This window comes from Kryptolebias marmoratus, linkage group LG19 (genome assembly GCF_001649575.2).
Source record: "Kryptolebias marmoratus isolate JLee-2015 linkage group LG19, ASM164957v2, whole genome shotgun sequence".
Classification (NCBI taxonomy): domain Eukaryota; kingdom Metazoa; phylum Chordata; class Actinopteri; order Cyprinodontiformes; family Rivulidae; genus Kryptolebias; species Kryptolebias marmoratus.
The window spans coordinates 23,163,822-23,181,471 of NC_051448.1; the positions used below are offsets into that span (position 1 = coordinate 23,163,822).

At 41.0% G+C, this 17,650-nt stretch overlaps 1 protein-coding gene across 7 annotated transcripts in view; it reads right to left on the reverse strand.

Moving 5' to 3' along the window:
- Positions 1 to 17,650, reverse strand: part of fynb (FYN proto-oncogene, Src family tyrosine kinase b) — a 125,428-nt gene that overhangs the window by 34,624 nt on the left and 73,154 nt on the right. For all 7 annotated transcript variants that reach the window (XM_017437944.3, XM_025011044.2, XM_025011046.2 and 4 more), the window contains one exon: positions 5,678 to 5,941. In XM_017437944.3, the coding sequence (XP_017293433.1) occupies positions 5,678 to 5,924 (247 nt within the window). In that variant the 5' untranslated portion in view covers positions 5,925 to 5,941. The remainder of the gene's footprint in view (positions 1 to 5,677; positions 5,942 to 17,650) is intronic.

Below are 17,650 nucleotides of genomic sequence, written 5' to 3' on the forward strand. Positions count from 1 at the left end.
TGATGGACCCCTCATTTTGATGAACAAGAAAATAATCTCCTTTGCAAAGACTTATCTTCTTTCTACACCTCCTTTTACCAATAAAAAACATTAGGTTTTTTATTTTTACACCTCCTAAAGGCAGCTTTTCTCAACATTTCACTCATAGCTTTTTTATCACAAATGCACTGAAGTAGTTTTGACTCATTCAAGGAAATGTTACCAGAAAGCAAAAAGAGCAAACAATCCAAATAAAACTGGAAGGTAGTCAAACACTCAGGCCCTGTCCACATGGAAACTGCACTTTAAGAGCCCCTAAACGGTGCGTTTTTCAAACTGGGTTTCAGAGTGAAGACTTTTTAGCAACACTTTCTGGTTGCACTACATTAATGCATTGGTTGTCTCAAATATTTCACTTTTAATTAAAGATGTGCAATGATTTTTGAGTATTTAAAAGTGTAAAAATGTAAAGTGTATTAATTAGAATAGTTAATACCACCGTCCTTCCAATTTTTGTCTTTTCTACGCTGCCGACAGCACATTAGGTGCAGTAATCCGTTTCTCAGCCTATTTAAGCTAAACAAAGCACCCCTGCTATTTCAACATGGGGTGATATGTTTGGCACAACATCTGCAAAAAATCTTCCACCACCATAGTTTGGAAAAGGATTACATCGTGAAAATTACAGCCGGAAGTGGGCTCCACCTTCACAGCCAGAGCATGAATGCAGCCCTCCATTCCATGTTGATCCACTGGCTCCTTACACTCCAGTCAAAGCTCTGAGGTCCACAAATCAATTGTTTTTGGACATTCTCACATTCAGGCCTAAAAACAAATGGTTTTTGGTGGTGCAGAAGTTAGCACGGTCACTGGCTGCCTCACACAGCTATTTTACAACTGTTTGTGTTTACAATTCATCTTATTGAAATGGGGTGAAAATTCAGACAAAGTTAATTCATATGAGGACATTAATTTGCATTCATTTGACTTGGATCTGATGTTCCTGGTTCGTGTAAATGTTTAAGAGTTCCTAGCAGAAAAAACACTCTGCACATCTTAACTTAAAAAGTTTTTTTCCTAATCAAAATTTTACTGAAATCTTGTCAGTGTCAGATCATGACAGTGACTTTGTAGGGTAGATCTATTCAGTCATAGTTTGTTTGTTTTAAATAACGCTACCTTAATTGGGTGAACTGACTGGAATTTTAGCTGCTTTAATTTAGTCAGATTCCTGTCAGACAGGCAGCTAAAACGAAAGATAAAGACTTGAACAAAGACAATCCTGTAATCAATCAGTCTGCCTACTTAAACAGTGAAAAGTAGTCACTGTGCTGTTTGGTAACATGGTGTGTACCACACTAAACATGGACCACAGAAAGCTAAAGACAGAGTTGTCTCAGGAGCTTAGAAAGACAATTATTGACATCATGATAAAGGTAAAAGGTATAAGACCATCTCAAAGCAGCTTGATGTTCCTGTGACTACAGCTGCTAAGATTATTCAGAAGGTTAAATCCACAGACAGGACTGGAGACAACCTTCCTGGACGTGGCTGTGAAAGGGACACTGATGAGTTGGATAATAAGAATGGTGACCAAAGAGCCCAGATAAACTTCTAAAGAGATTAGAAGTGAACTCCAGGGTCAAGGGTCATCAGTGTCAGGTTACACCAGGGGTCGGCAACCCAAAATGTTGAAAGAGCCATATTGGACAAAAAAAAACAAACAAATATGTCTGGAGCCGCAAAAAATTAAAAGCCTTATATAAGCCTTATAATGAAGGCAACACATGCTGTATGTATCTATATTAGCTATATTAGCCAATCTGATAGGCTAATATAGCTAATATAGCTGCTTCGGAGTCGGGCCAGCCGGGCTGGCCCTGCTTCGTGGGCAGCGCTAGCTTAGCGCCTGTTCACTCATTGGTCGTGGCTGTGACCAGATACAAGCATAAAGAGCGAAGGTAGGAATATAAACAACAGCGTTAGCTAACCCTGCAACGTTTAGGCCGTCTGTCCCCCAGCTGAAGGCGCTGTAAAGCCTGAAACCTCCGGCAGATAACAGCTGTCCTACTCCGCGCAACAATCGCGGCATCCAGAGCATTTCTTCCACTGCGCCTCTCTTCCTGAAGTCTCAGGAGAAACCTCATAAGTTTAAAAACCAGCAACAACACAGGGCCAACGTTGTCCATAGCGCTTTCGTTGTTTATACAAATGACGCCAAGTTTCGGTAGCGCGCGCACACACACACACACCCCGCGCCGCTGCCCCGCCCCCCGCAAAACGAGGAGGCGTTCCTCTGCTGCCGACCAAACTGGCTGGTGTGAACGCGATGCAGTCTTTATCGAGCCGAGCCGAGTAGAGCGGAGTAGAGCCGGACTTCTGAATTAGGGCCCATGTAAAAGAGGCATATATTAAAACAAAAAATATATTTCTCTCTTTTTCCATTTTCAAACATTTTTGAAAAAGCTCCAGGGAGCTGCTAGGGCAGCGCCAAAGAGCCGCATGCGGCTCTAGAGCCGCGGGTTGCCGACCCCCGGGTTACACCATTGGTTGCTGTTTCAGCCAAAGTGGACTTAATGGAAGACAAAGAGGAGGACCTAAATCATAAAAAAGCCAGAATGGAATTTGCCAAAATTCATATTGACAAACCATAAAGTTCTAAGAGAACATCTTTTGGACAGATGAGACAAAGCTGGTGCTTTTAGGCATCAAGTCCCATCAGCTCTATGTTTACAGAGCCAAAATTGAAACATACGAAGAAAAGAACTCTGTACCTACAGTGAAACATGGAGGAGGGTCAGTTCTGTTCTGGGTCTGACACAGGGTGTCCTGAGTCTGTTCAGTGTCCAATGAAATCTGAAGACTATTAAGACATTCTGGAGCAAAATGTGCTGCTCAGTGTCAGAAAGTCTGGTGCCAGTTGCAGGTCATGGTTCCTCCAACAGGATAATGACCCAAAACACAGAGCTAAAACCACCAAGAATGGATCAGAACAAAAACATTGGATCATTCTGAAGTGTCCTTCTGAGTCCTGATCTAAATCCTGTTGAACATCTGTGGAAGGAGCTGAAACCTGCAGTCTGGAGAAGGAACCCTTCAAACCTGAGACAGCTGGAGCAGTTTGATCAGGAGGAGTGAGACAAAATACCTGTGGACAGGTGCAGAAGTCTCAGAGAGAGTTACAGAAATTACCTAATTGTTGTGATTGACTCAAAAGGTTGTGCAACAAAATATTAAGTTAAAGTACCATCCTTTTTGTCAAGGCCAGATTCATTAGTTAGATTTTAGAATAATTCAGTTGAACCAAAATTCAAAAGCAATGATGGAATTTCTTCAGTTGATTTATAATATATACTTTTTACTTTAGCCAATTTCAAGTTGTTTCAGTGACCATTGTGGGTTTTTCTTTTATTAACGAAACAAAACAAATCTGTCCATTTCTGTACATGATAGACAAAAGTTAAAAATGAGCTAATTTAACATCTACTTGATTTACCGATCCTGGTAAATCAAGCCTTTTCATATCACAACTGTATTTGGGTTGACGTTAGTTATGAGGAGGTTTGGGGGGATCTGGCTGATCAGACTAAATGTAGAGACGACTCTCTGCTATTCATGTGACAGCAGGCAGGGTAGAGCAGACTGATGGAAACACTTTGGGTTTCCAAACCGTCAAGGTAAACAGGACTAAGATTGTGTAACAGCTATGGATTGAAGAGTTTGAATATTCCATTAGATCAGCAGAGGAGGGGGTTTGGCAGAACCTCATTTATTGATTCATCTGAGAGAGTGTCTGCTGGGATGCCACTCATTTAGTTACACAACATCATGGGACTCGCTCTGACTTTCTATTTGAGGAGATGACATCAGAAAACAAACCGATAATCAATAAGATGGCTGATAACATCTGGCTTCCTCTGCAGTGTGACGGGAGTGATTCATGTTGTGGCAAATCAGCTAGGCAGCTACCTGAGAAAAGGCTGAAAACAGAAGGATGGCTTATGTCCAAATTTCCTCCACCAGGAGAAAATTAAAAAGCTAAACCACCGTCTGCTCCTCTGCCACGGATTTGGATTATCCAGTGCAGAAAATAATCCATACTTTTGAGTTGGAGGTCTCCTGACAAGTAAAGTGGAAATGCTGAGTTCCTCTGCAGAACAGCCAGGGCTCAGTGGAACATAAAGGATTTCCTGAGTAAGAAAATTCTCCAACTCAACAATGAGCTCAGTGCACAAAGCCTTGTGCTAATGCCAGCCGGACGTGCCTGACAGGGGTGGTCTGGGGTCTGTGGGGCATGAAAACACCAGCCACGGGGTGAGGATTGTGGGGATTTTGGGATGCCACGGGAAGTCTAACTGCAAAAAGAATCCCTTATAGTCTGTGTGTGTGTGTGAGTGTGAGAGAGAGAGAGAGAGAGAGAGAGAGAAAGAGAGAGAGAGAGAGAGAGAGAGAGAGAGAGAGAAAGGGGAGGGGCTTAAGAGTTTTTAACTAAGCTCATCTATGATAAAGGGGATAGACTTAAAACTCTTTGGTCAAATCTTATAAAGGACGTATGTGTGATTTCATGCAATCTCTTGCAAGATGAGTTGGTGTTTAACATATGTGCTGAAGACAACTCTCTGCTACTGCCACATCAAATTTTAGCTCAATATCTGTAAAACTGACTGAGTTACAGACATTTATGTGTTTCCTAATGTCAGTTAGCTGTGGAGGCCATCTTGAATTGGGCTGACTCCAACAGTGAATCCTGTGATTAAATCGAGTTTCTCCCTGATAGTGGAGAAAGAGGCAATTTCATTCAGAATCAGAGTCTTTGTAAGAAACTAGTCTATAAGATTAAATGCCTAAAAATTCCTTGAAAGAATGCCTATCCTCCACCACCCTTTATGCCAGAGTTTTAATCTAAGACCATCTAATGATGACAAATAAAAAAATTGAAAATATCACCATGTGCATTCCATGTGATATTGTGACATCTCGCATGACCTGTTAGCAGTTAACAATCAATCAATCAATCAAATTTTATTTGTATAGCACATTTCAGCAGCAAGGCATTTCAAGGTGCTTAACATATGTGTTGTGAATGACTATCAGCTACTACCACATCAAATCTGAGGTCAATGTTTGTAAAATGTATTGAGGTAAAATCACTTTTGTGTAGGATAAGTTTGATTAGCTCTGGTGGCCATCTTGAAATGAGTTGACTGCAATGATTACTTTATCAGAATTTCATTGAAATCCGTTCAGTGGTTTATGACATATTTAGCGAACAGATAGTCAGGATTGACGCCAACAGTCAATGCTAAAGTTTAAGGAAAAAAACTTGCACAGTGTGTTGCACTTAGAGTATATGTTGAAGACAATGTTCAGTTACTACCACACCAAAGTTTGGCTCAATATCTGTAAAATTTGATGTATTATAGCAATTCTTGTGCGATCAAGGTCAACTGGCTGTGGCGACCATCTTGAATTAGTTGTAGATGTAAACCTAATAATGACTTTCTTTTGCTAATGGTTTAAACAAACAAACAAACAAACACACATAGACATAAACAAAAACATTATTGTTTCACGTTTGCCTTCGGTGGTGGGCAATAACATTAAAAAAAAAAAAATCATTCCAAATCTTCACAAAAGGTGTAAGCAGAGATAAAATTTAAACTTGTGATCAGCAGGGGTGTGTGTACAGAGGTCTTACCTGTCCCACCACGGGTTCTCAGGGTTCCAGTGAGAGAGGAAGTGCTGACCCCTCCAAAGACGGCCATCCCCTGGCTCATGGGGGCGTGGAAGTTGTTGTAGTTTGGAATGGCGGTGACCCCAAAGTTGGGGTAGTGCTGCGGCGTGGGGTCGGCCCCATAGCGGTACCCTGCTCCCTGGGAGATGCTGGTGTCTCGGTCATCTGTGAGTTTGGTTGCCTCCTTATCCTTGCATTGCACACAGCCCATTATCTATAATCTGTTTCCTGAGAAGAGACAGAGGAGACCGCTGGTCTGAGGGCTTCCAACAGGCTGTGTCAGGGATGGATTGTTTGAAAGAGACGGGATTTAAAACAAAATCAAATTTGAGACAAACCAGGGTAGCTGAGCTGCAGAGAGAGAGAAGTAACCTCATTTTCATTATAGACAAAATGTTTTTTTAAACAATAACTCTTAAAATGTTGAATTGGATTGGCTTCAAAAGTTAATTAGTTGTAGATGTACACCCAGTGAGTATTTCCTGAAAGCCTCATTCAATTTCGTCCAGTGGTTCATCAGACATTTTGCAAACAGACAAACACATGAACACTGTGTTTTTTTTGCTTTTTGTTGGCAGGCAATACCAAGAAAATTTCTGAAGAAGTTTTGAAAAATGCCACTGTGGCATCTTCCTCTCTGAAGCCCATCAGGTATCAAGGACTTCCTTTATAATAACAAGCAACCAAAATGCCAACATTTTGTTAAAGAAACCATACACCCGTGTCTGTCACTCCCTGACAGCACACTACATCAGACAGGCAAACGCAAAATAAAAAGTAAGCCTCAGACAAAAAGTAACTGCTCTAAAATGAAGTTGGCTAACACCAGGTGAATGTTGAGTGGTACAAATCTCCAGATAAATTTCTGTTCCTTCATGAAAACACCGACTTTCAACTTCACTCCAGGGTACGTAAAACTCCACCTCCTAACATTGACCAAAGGCACATTAAATAGTTCTTTTGAGCATGTAACTTTTAAGTAACGACCACACAACTTACGCAATATTAACTAGAGAAATGCATAAATGCTGAGCACTGAATGACTGATTTTACTGAAGTTATTAATCAAAAAGAAGCAAAACTCTAGCTTAAAGCAGCAAAAGGGTAGCTAAAAGTAGCTAAGGGCTGGCTAAACATACCAAAAGAATGGCTAAAAGCAGCAGAAAAGTAGATAAAAGTTAAAAGTGGCATTAGAAGACAAAAATACAGCAAATGTTCTGAAGCAGATTTCAAAGAGAACAATGAAGGAAGTGAAGAGACCTCAATGCATTTCTATGGGGAACTATTAGTAAATAAAGTTAAAAACATTGATAATAAAAAAGTTATAAAAAAAATCATAGGACACTTTTTATGTAGGAATCCACTCTCAGCTCGACAGCTAGATGAATGAAGTGAAGCGAGTTGAGGAATGAACCGAACACAAACACAACTAAAGCCATGACTCACTTCAAGGTTTCATCTGACACTGCGCTCTCTACAGCTGGCGCTCGTCCACTGATAAGTATTCCTGTGGTCGAGGAGGACAGGACCTGTTTGGATAGCCTGACACACAGATGACTCCAGATGACTCACGCAAACAGTAGGGCTCTTTCAGGGCCAGTGGGGGAATAACAATCCTCTGATGTGACAGACACTGGCTCGTCAGGAGGGGGAGATGCAGACACAGCAGGGCTGGCAGCGTCGCCATGTTTCTCTCAGCGGAGAGCGCTGAGGGGACAGAACACCAGAGACTGGCTGCTGACGTCATTAAAGAGCTCAACAATTAAAACTAAACGCTGAGCATTCTTTGAAGGAATGAATATCACCCCCCTCCCACCTTTCATGCCAGAGGTTTAAACCAAGATCAACTTATGATGAGAGAAGCAGCTGTTTTGGTCAAACCTCATAAATGATGTTATCCGTGATCTCATGCAGTATTGCGAGATCTCACGTAATCTTTGAATTCTTGAAGTATGTGTTAAAGATGACCTCAGCTACTACCACACCCAATTTTAGCTCAATATCTGTAAAACTGACTGAGTCATAGCCATTTCTGTCTTTGTTATGGCTGCTTAGCTGTGGCATCCATCTTGAATAGGTCTGAGTCCAAAAGTTAATCAGTTGTTAAGGTACATCCAGCGATTACATTTTGAGAGTTTAATTAAAATTTGACCACTTGTCCATGTGATATTTTGCTAATAGTCACACAATCCCACAGACTTTGGCAACACATTATTACTTTTGGTGGCAGGCAATTTTCCACCACTAGTTAGAATCAGAGCCGACAGTGAGGAGCAGAAAGTTTAAACACTTGTTAGGAGGTGGGGCAGAAATATGAAGGAGATGTGAGGGGTTCCCTCCAACAGTGGCAGCAGACAAGAGGAGAACTGTTGGGGGAGACTACAGGGTTTGACAGCATTCTCCAACACATATCAGATGATCATCTGCAGGCCCCATGAGAGGCTGCTGGAACATCAACACCATAAACCAGATCAGTCTGCAGGCCTATCGTCTCTGTGTTTGTCTGTTAGCAAAACATCTCATCAACCACTGGACAAGTTTAATTGAAATTTTCAGAGAGTAATCACTGGATGAACAACTACAACTGATTAACTTCTAGAGCCAGCCAGATTCAAGATGGACGCCACAGCCAACTGACCTTAACAAACACAGAAGTGCATGTGACTTAGTCAACTTTACTGATACTGAGCTAAAATTTGGTGTGGTAGTAGCTGGGACTAATCACAACATTTACTCCAACTTCTACCAATTGCACAACAACTTTGCTTGAAGCTTTGGTATTAGCTGTTGAAGTCTGTTAGTCTGTTAACAAATTATGTCATGAACCACTGAATGGGTTTTAATGAAATTTTCAGAAAAATGTTTTTTGATGTACATCTACAACTGATTACCTTTTGGAGTTAATTCAATTCAAGATGGACACCTCAGATAACTTACTTTAACAAATGCAAATGTGCCTGTGACTCAGTCATTTTTACAGATATTGAACTACGAGTTGAAGTGGGAGTAGGTAAGAGTCTTCATCAACACATACTCTGAATGTGACATATTGTAATATATCTTAAGATAGCGCACAGCAATTTTGAAGGTTGGACCAAAACAGCTACACCTAACTCCCTAGTTTCTCGATAGGAGTTGATCTTAATCTAAAACTCTGGCATAAAAGACAGTGGGTGATATGCATTCCTTCAAGGATCTATAAAGAATTCTGTCGTATCACTGCTGGTCATTCAGCAGTCCTGTAACGGAACTCATGAGGATCGTTTTCATTCAGCAGATGTAGATCGGGTCAGGAGGAGCGCTCTCTGAGCTTCATCACTTCAGTTTGATCTGTGTCAGAGGCAGGAAACACGGGTGGGGGTGGGGGGAAGAAAGACTTGCGCAATCAGTCAGGGTCCGCCAGCACACACCATCAATGCACTTTGTGATTATGTGTGACAGGATGCAGGGAATGCATGTTGTGTGTGTGTAGGCAACAACAGCAGCAATGCTCCGCTCAGTGCAACACTGTAGAGCGTCTCTAATAGTGTCTGCTCACAGCAGAAGCTGGCACAGACTGAGCCCACAGAGCGCTCTGCTCTCCGACTCTTTACATAACCACCATAGACAGACCCAAACAGATTTTAAAAGGAGGAAACCGATGTATTGATTCCTCAGAGCCTGGTGCAAAGCTGCTCCTGTGCTGTTATGGATCTTAGGAGGAAAGAATGGGTGAGGTCTTTTTCTACGGAGCTTTGCCTTAAACGCTAACACTGACAACTCAGGCATTTAATGGCAGATCACATGTGACAATGGTGATTACAGACCAACAGGTGTATAGACAAGGGTAGCTTGCATCCAATCGCAGCAAACGTTTGCGGTACACATGTAACCGCCAGGTGTGAATGCTGTCAGTCAGAGCTGACCTCTTGCAGTTAGATCACCCATAACATATATTGTATAGTGCCAGGTCTGAACAGGACCCATCTGTGACATATAGAGACGGAAACTGTTTCACAAACACACAGTCCCTTATTCAGGGTTTTGATCATAGTGATGAGGCACACAGAATAACAAACAGCATTCCCATAAAAAGGCATTACTTTTCTGCCACAACGAGACTTTCTAGAACTCAGTTTTTAGAGTTTTCTTTGCAGTTATCAATTTCAATATTTGGAGGAGTTTTCTTTTTTTTTTTCTAAATGCAGCCATGACCCTCATGAACCCTGATTGCAGGACATGTTCCTTCAAGGCAGACCCAGTGAGAATCAAGCTAATCACTGGCTGCTCTTTTTTGAACTGAAAGGCTCTTTCATCTCTTTACTCCACATTTCCTTCCCTCCTTTTTTATGCAGCCCTCTCTGCTGATTAATTATTCCTCCCTTGCACAAAGAGCTGCCACCTGCTTACTGGAGGAGCTGTTTGGCTGTATACCCCCCACAAGTCTCTCTCTTCATCCCACAGGGGTGTAGGCAGCTGGTGTGGAGGTGACTCACTCACTACCTAAAACTAACTTTCTGCTTTAGACATTTTATGTCGAAGTGAATTAGTCTTAAGAACCCGAAAGAGCAGCAGACACTGAACAGTTAATGATCCACACCAGGAGCATGCACCTCCTTCAATGCTTGGTCCACCATCAACATGAAACCAATAAACCATCAGCAAAAAAAAAATCCAACTACAGAGCAGGACGAGAGCAGGATTGCAGTCACAGCTATAGCTATTGCCCCTGTCTATAGGTTCACATGGTTGTACTGTTAGTAAAATATCTTATGAACCACTGAACGGATGTCAGTGAAACTCTCAGAAGGTTATTATTAGCTTTACATAAACTGATTTACTTTTAGAGTCAACCCAAGCCAAGATGGCTGCCACTGATAATCAGCCTAAGTCTACACAAAAATCAGGTCACAGGAGATTTTGCATGAAATTGCCATAATGTTGTTTGCAATGTATGGCCAAAACAACGGAATTCCATCATTTCTCAACATAAGATGATCTTAGTCTAAAACGTTGGCATGAAAGGCGGTGGGCAATATACATTCCTTCAAGGAATGCTTGGCCTTTAATGAAACGACCACACTCATATCAGGGTGTCTAACTCCAGGCATCAAGGGCCACGGTCCTGGAAGTTCCTGCTCCAACACACCTGATTCAAATGGTTTAATTACCTCCTCACCAAATCACCAAGTTCTACAGGAGCACGGCAACAAGTCATTCATTTAAAACAGGTGTTTTAAAGCAAGAACACATCTAAAACATGCAGGAGAGCGGTCCCCGAGGAATGGAGTTTGACACCTGTGATTTATATCAACCTGGATAAGGAAACAAATCCATCAGGTCCTTTAACTGCAGTCAAAGATCTAAAGGAGATAAAAAGGAGTAAATAAATAAGGATGAAGAACACTGATTAGGTCTGAATGAAACAAGAAGCTGTCCACCTGGTTTACTGTGTATAAAACTAAAGACTGCTGAGGGAGCTGGTCAGAGGCCCAAACATGTGCCTGGATAAATAATTCAGAAGATGGTTTTCCAGACCTTAAGGTATGTCAGAGAGTTTGGAGATGGTTGACTTGGTAGATGTTCTGTGGCTACCTTAATGTTTGAAACAAGAGAGGAGAGAAGCCTTGGTGCAGGTAAAGGATTAAGATGTGGAGAGAAAAACATAATATAAGCTCAACTAAATATGCTTGACTAACAAATGAGGTGAACTAAAGTCTTTCTTTTTTTTTTTAAGGAACACATTTTATGAACTCTGCTATTTTGCTGACAGGCTCATTTTGATCCAATTCAGTGAAGGTTAAGAAAAACGTCTGGAGGGGTCTAACCCTAACATCTCTAAGAGTTTACATATCAGGACTAAAAAAAAATATATTGTGATCTCTGTGCACGCCACTTATTCTTGTAAACACAACACCATTTCTAGAAATGTTTTCATCCACATGGAAAGACAGAAAACAACCTAGAACGCTGTAGTAACTATGCTAGGTCTGTACGTTGCGCTGTAACACTGCCATAAAAATAAACCAGAAACAGGAAAGAAGTCATGTCGCATGAACATAAAGCTCACACAACAGGTACGCCGACCATCAGGCCTGTGACACAAACCAGGGACCATATAGGATTCAAGATTCAGAGTAAGATTTTTTTCACTCTGGAACTCGTTTTCGAAAACTACAGTTCAGGGGTTCCTTAAAATGCTGTCTCTGTGTGAAAGCTACATAGTCCCAAAACACCATTCCCATGTGGGCGGGGCCTCTGAGGGTGTACATGTGAATGACCCCTGTCACCATCCACATGCTGTTCAGCTCCAAAGCTGTGACTGCTGTTTGGTTCTGGTGATGCTCACAGATGATTTGTGTTCACATTTCCCCCACCCCTGCCCCACCTCCCATCGTTCCATCGTAGCATTATAGATTAACAGACATAGGCTGAGTGAGGGCCATTAATTCAGTCTTAGATCACTGCAGAGCAAATTCATGCTGTTAACCAACTGCTACACTTTTTACACCGCTGACCTTTGTGGAGTCAGAAAGAACAGGAACCCAAATGTAGGACAGCATCATGACAGCTGTGTGGGACCCCCCACAAGTCTTCAAAATGTCACGGCACAAAACAGCCTGCACCACCTATTTCTGCAGCTCCTGTATCTGCAGTGTCCTTGTTTGCCTTGCTCACACAGCAGGACTGCAGACATCGCAACCAAACCTGCCGTTTCATATCTTGTAGTAGTACAGGCATCGTATTACAACGGGACTATTTCCTTTACATTGTCCTCATGCTGTCTTTCATTGGAAAACGGATCCCAGGAGAGACACGAGGACGGAGGTGGTCTGCGTGGAGTGAGAACAAGCCAGAGGGTTAGTTCCAGAGCAAGATGTGGAAGACCAGAGGAGAGGAAAAGTAGGAAAAGGTTGGATACTGTAGTGAAGAGTAAACAGGGGGTGGTGAGATAGGCAGGAGGAGGTGACAGGCACAGACTTACAGGCAGATGGACTAATCTACCCAAATACACACAGTCTTCCTCTATTGCCTTCTTATTTATTCATGTTAACACAAGCTACAAGATGGATGGTTAATATTTAATACTCAGTTTCAGAGTTTATTTAGCTTCATATAACCCCCAGAAAAAACAGTGAAGGTCGAAAATTAATCACTCAGGGTCATTAAAAAAAAAAAAATCTGTTTTATTTTATCCCAAATGTCGCTTTTTCCGATTTTATTTTTCTGAATTCCTTGTTTTATAATATAACCACTTGTGTCTTATTATATAATGGCTTAAATTTTTTTTAACAATTAAATAGTAAAATATGCACACTTTCATCAATATTACCAAATTTTAACAAAAGTACAGCAAAACCAGTTTCAGTTCAACTGAACATTCAAGTTTTTATTAAGATTTTAGGTCATTTCTATATAAAATACATTCCAGTGAACGGTGAGAATCACAAGGTAGTGTGGTAATATTCCTCAGAAGGGAGTAAATGCCGCATACTGTTTCTCAACACCACCAACAAGCTTCTTACACCTCTCAACTGGAATTTTGGACCACTCAGCTCCAGGTCTCTCATATTTGAAGGGTGCCTTCTCCTAACAGCAGTTTTAAGTTCTCTCCATAGGTGTTCAATGGGATTTAGATCCAGACTCATTGCTGGCCTCTTCAGAACTCTCCAGCACTTTGTTTCCATCCATTTTCTGGGTGCTTTTTGAAATATATATGGGGTCATTGTCCTGCTGGAAAATGCATGACCTAGGACACAAACCCAGCTGTCTGACACTGAGACCTACATTGTGACCCAAAATCCTGTGGTAATCTTCAGATTTCATGACGCCTTGCACACAGTCAAGGCACCCAGTGCCACAGGCAGCAAAACAACCCCTAAACATCTTTGAACCTCCACCATATTTGACTGTAGGTACTGTATTCTTTTCTTTGTAGGCCTCATTCTGTTTCGGTAAACAGTACAATGATGTGCTTTATCAAAAAGCTCCATCTTGGTCTCATCTGTCCACAAGACGTTTTCCCAGAAGGATTTTTGGCTTACTTACGTACATTTTGGCAAACTGCAGTCTAGCTTCTTTATGTCTCTGTGTCAACAGTGGGGTCCTCCTGGGTCTCCTGCCATAGCGTTTCATTTCATTCAAACGTTGATAGATAGTTCATGATGACACTGATGCACCCTAAGCCTGCAGGACAGCTTGAACTTATTTGGAAGTGGACTGGGGCTGCTTATCCACCATCCAGACTATACTGAGTTATAACCTTTCATCTCTTTTTCTCTTCCATCAACGTCCAGGGAGATTAGCTACATTGCCATGGGATGTAAACTTCTTGAATATGTTGCACACTGTGGACAAAGGAAGAAAGATCTCTGGAGATGGACTGGTAATCTTGAGATTGTCGATTTTTTTCCCCCACAATTTTGGTTCTCAAGTCCTCAGGCAGTTCTCTTCTCTTTCTGTTCTGCATGCTCTGTGTGGCACACACAAAGCAAAGATCGAGTCAGCTTCTTTCCTCTTTAGCTGGTTCCAGGTGTGACTTTTAGATTGCCAACACCTGTTACCTGCTACAGGTGAGTTTAAACGAGCATCACATGCCTGAGACAAAGTTTTTCACCCACAATTCTGAAAAAGTGCCAGTAATTTTGTCTAGCCCATTTTTGGAACTTTCAGTGAAATTATATTTGTGTAGTCTTTTTATCCCTGTTTTTGTGTTGTTCCAAAACACACAAAGGAAATTAACATTAACAATATTTTTCTGGGAGAAATACTTCATACGGTCAACAAAGTGAAATTGGTGCATCTCCAGTTATAGGTTCCTTTAAGGATTACAGAGTAGAGAATTTCTAATTTTACATCTGCATAGATTTTCAAAAGAAGCCCAGTCTATAGAAGATAGAAGAAGAGATAAGTGTAATGGTTACGTCCACAACCAGCTGCCAATAACTGAGCTGGAAAGGCAGAACTCAAAGGGGAACCACTCCACTGTAACAACTACAGTCTTTGATTTTAATCGTGTTAACAGTAATGTCTTTCTCAGAAATCAATATAGACCCTTTTGTTACTTAAACAAATAAAGGCCTAACATTCCTTTAGGAAACACATATTTCCCACCACCTTTCATCTTAGTTTCAGTCTCAGATGACTTTATGTAGAGAAATGAGTTGCAGCTATTTTGATCAAACGTTGAAAATAATGCTATACACAAACTTGCCCTAAATCCACTTCACTGTTGTGAATAACTCCCAGCTACGACCACATCAAATTTTAGCTAAATATTAGTTAAACCAATTGACTTATAGCCATTATTGTGTTGGGTAATGCCAGTAAGCTGTGGTGGCCATCTTAAATTGGGTTGACTTGTAAAGTTAATGAGTTGTAGACGTAAATCCAGAGATTACGATCTGAAAGTTTCAATAAAATTGGTCCAGTTGTCTACAAAATATTTTGCTAACATACAAATATGGTTGATGCCAACCCCATCTGTCTCATAATAAATAGCACTTAAATTATGTGTTGTGAATGACTCTCAGCTACAACCACACCAAATTTTAACACAATATCTTTAAAACTGACTGAATTATAGCCATATCTGTGTTTTCTAAAGTCAGTTGGCTGTGGCAGCCATCTTGAATTGAACTGACTCCAAATGTTAGTCAGCTGCAGAGGTATATCCAGTGATTCTTTCCTAAAACTTTCATTAAAGTATGTCCAGTGGTTTATGAGATATTTTGGTAACAGACACACGCACAAACATGGGCAAAAACATTATTTCCTGCCTTTTTGCAGTTTGCTGACGAGAGATAATTATACTGTCCTGATGTTTAAAATGTAGTTTTTGCATACAGTTCTTAGAAATATTTATAAATTAAGAAATAGGTGGCTGATCCTCCTTCACTGTGGTCTGACTAACCCCTCTGAGGGTAGCCCCGGTCCAGGCGGGTCTCTCCTCACTGTGGGGGTCACTGAGCCCACCTGGCACAGAGGAACCACTGCCGACACGACATCACATCATCAGCAGCAGCAGCAGTTGCTGAGACCGCTCCTGCTGACTGCAGGGCAGCCTTCATCTGAACATCATGATACAAAGCAACCTTCAGGATCCAAAGAACACACACAAGTGCAGTCAAGCACCTCAGCTGGTTAGGAAGAAAAGGAAATTTATTTATAGTGGGCCTGGAAGCTGGCAACGTCTCTGTTCCAGCAATAGGAAAAGATTTATGACTAAAGGTCATAGTGATAACACAGAATAAAGCCAATCTGAACAAGGCTTGAGCAGCTCATGCTAGCCTTTGAGTTTCAGATTCTCTCTGTTCAGTCCCGTTTCAGGTTATTCTGATAAGGATGGCTGGAGCAGAATCTAAACGGCTGAAAATCTCCTTTTCCCACTTTTCCCTCTCTTAACAGCAGGTGTCTCGGCAAGCAGTCCGCCTCAGGACACTTATCCTCTTTATTAAAAGTCATGCATCCAGTCTCTCATACGTCTGCGCGCTCCCTCAGCTTCCCATCTGTCAGAAACCCCCAAAGAACATGGCATCACCACTTTTCCTACATTTTTAAAGATGCAGCAAGTTTCCTCTGCATTGATCCATTCTGCCGTTGTGCTGCGAGGTTTTAAAGATAGAAGCTGAGAGAGGCCAGGTCTCAGCTCTGTGCGCTACCATCATTCTCCTCTGCCTTCCTGTTTTTCTCTCTATATGGCGTAGAGGACAGTAGCCTGTGTCCTCCCTGCTCATGCCAATCAAAGTAAAGTGAGGCGGGGGCTGCCATGACACCATTGTGTCAGGCTGGCTCAGTGTCAGCAGCAGCAGCAGCTGGGTGAAGAGTTCAGAGAATGACAATGGAAAACCAAAGCATCCTTCAAGGTGGAAACACAGAAGACTCAAACCATGATGTCCCAATGACCACTGACTGCCACTGACAATACTAAAGGGGCAAAAACAAGATCCTGTAAAAACACCAAGTCTGATTAAACTTTAACTTTAATGAGACAGTACAGCATAATAAATGAGACCATAAATTAAATAAACAAGCATCCTTTCAGGCCAGAGGTTTACAATAAAATCTTCTTTTGATGAGAAATAACAGAGCTGTAGCCGTTTTGTTCAAACCTTGAAAGCAATGTTATGCATGATCTTGTGCAATCAGTCCACACTCAGTTGTAGATGTACATCCAGTGACCATTTCCTGACAGTTTCATTCTAATTAGTCCAAAAATACAACTATACTATTAGTCCTTTAAATCTAGCAGTAAGCTTTCATAGAAAGGAGAAATTAGCAGTATTTACCAAGAGTTGTTCTCTTTTGGGCAATTGTTCTGGGTTAACATTAGTTTGATGACATCCTGGCAACTGTCAAAAAGGATATCAAATGAAAACAAGTTTCAGAGATTATAATATGTAGAAAACCTTTTTGGACAAAATGTCACAGGTGATTAGATTTCAGATGTCTCACTCTCTGCTACACTTCAAAATGTTCTGTTGACCCATTTATTTATACTGAAATTATCCATTCACTTCTTTTTGGGAAAAATAAAATGTTTTAGACATAGTTTTTTAAAAGACTAGTCATTTTTTAAATTTACTGTTGCAGCTTTTTAAGCTGTTTATGTCAATATTAACTACAGAATGACAGCTGGATTACTGCTGACATTTGTTAGAGAAGCTGAAACTGACTTTTTAATGATTAAACCGTCAGAAAAAAGTTAAAATAAGCTTAAAAAAAAGAAGAGTAAGACCAGATAAGAAGTAGCTAAAAGCTAAAACCAGCAAAACAGTAGCTAAAAGCTGCAATTAGCAGGACAAACCTACAGGTGCTGGTCATAAAATTAGAATATCATGAAAAAGTAGATTGATTTCAGTAATTCCATTTAAAAAGTGAAACTTGTATATTATATTCATACATTACATACAAACTCATATATTTCAAATGTTTATTTCGTTTAATTTTGATGATTAC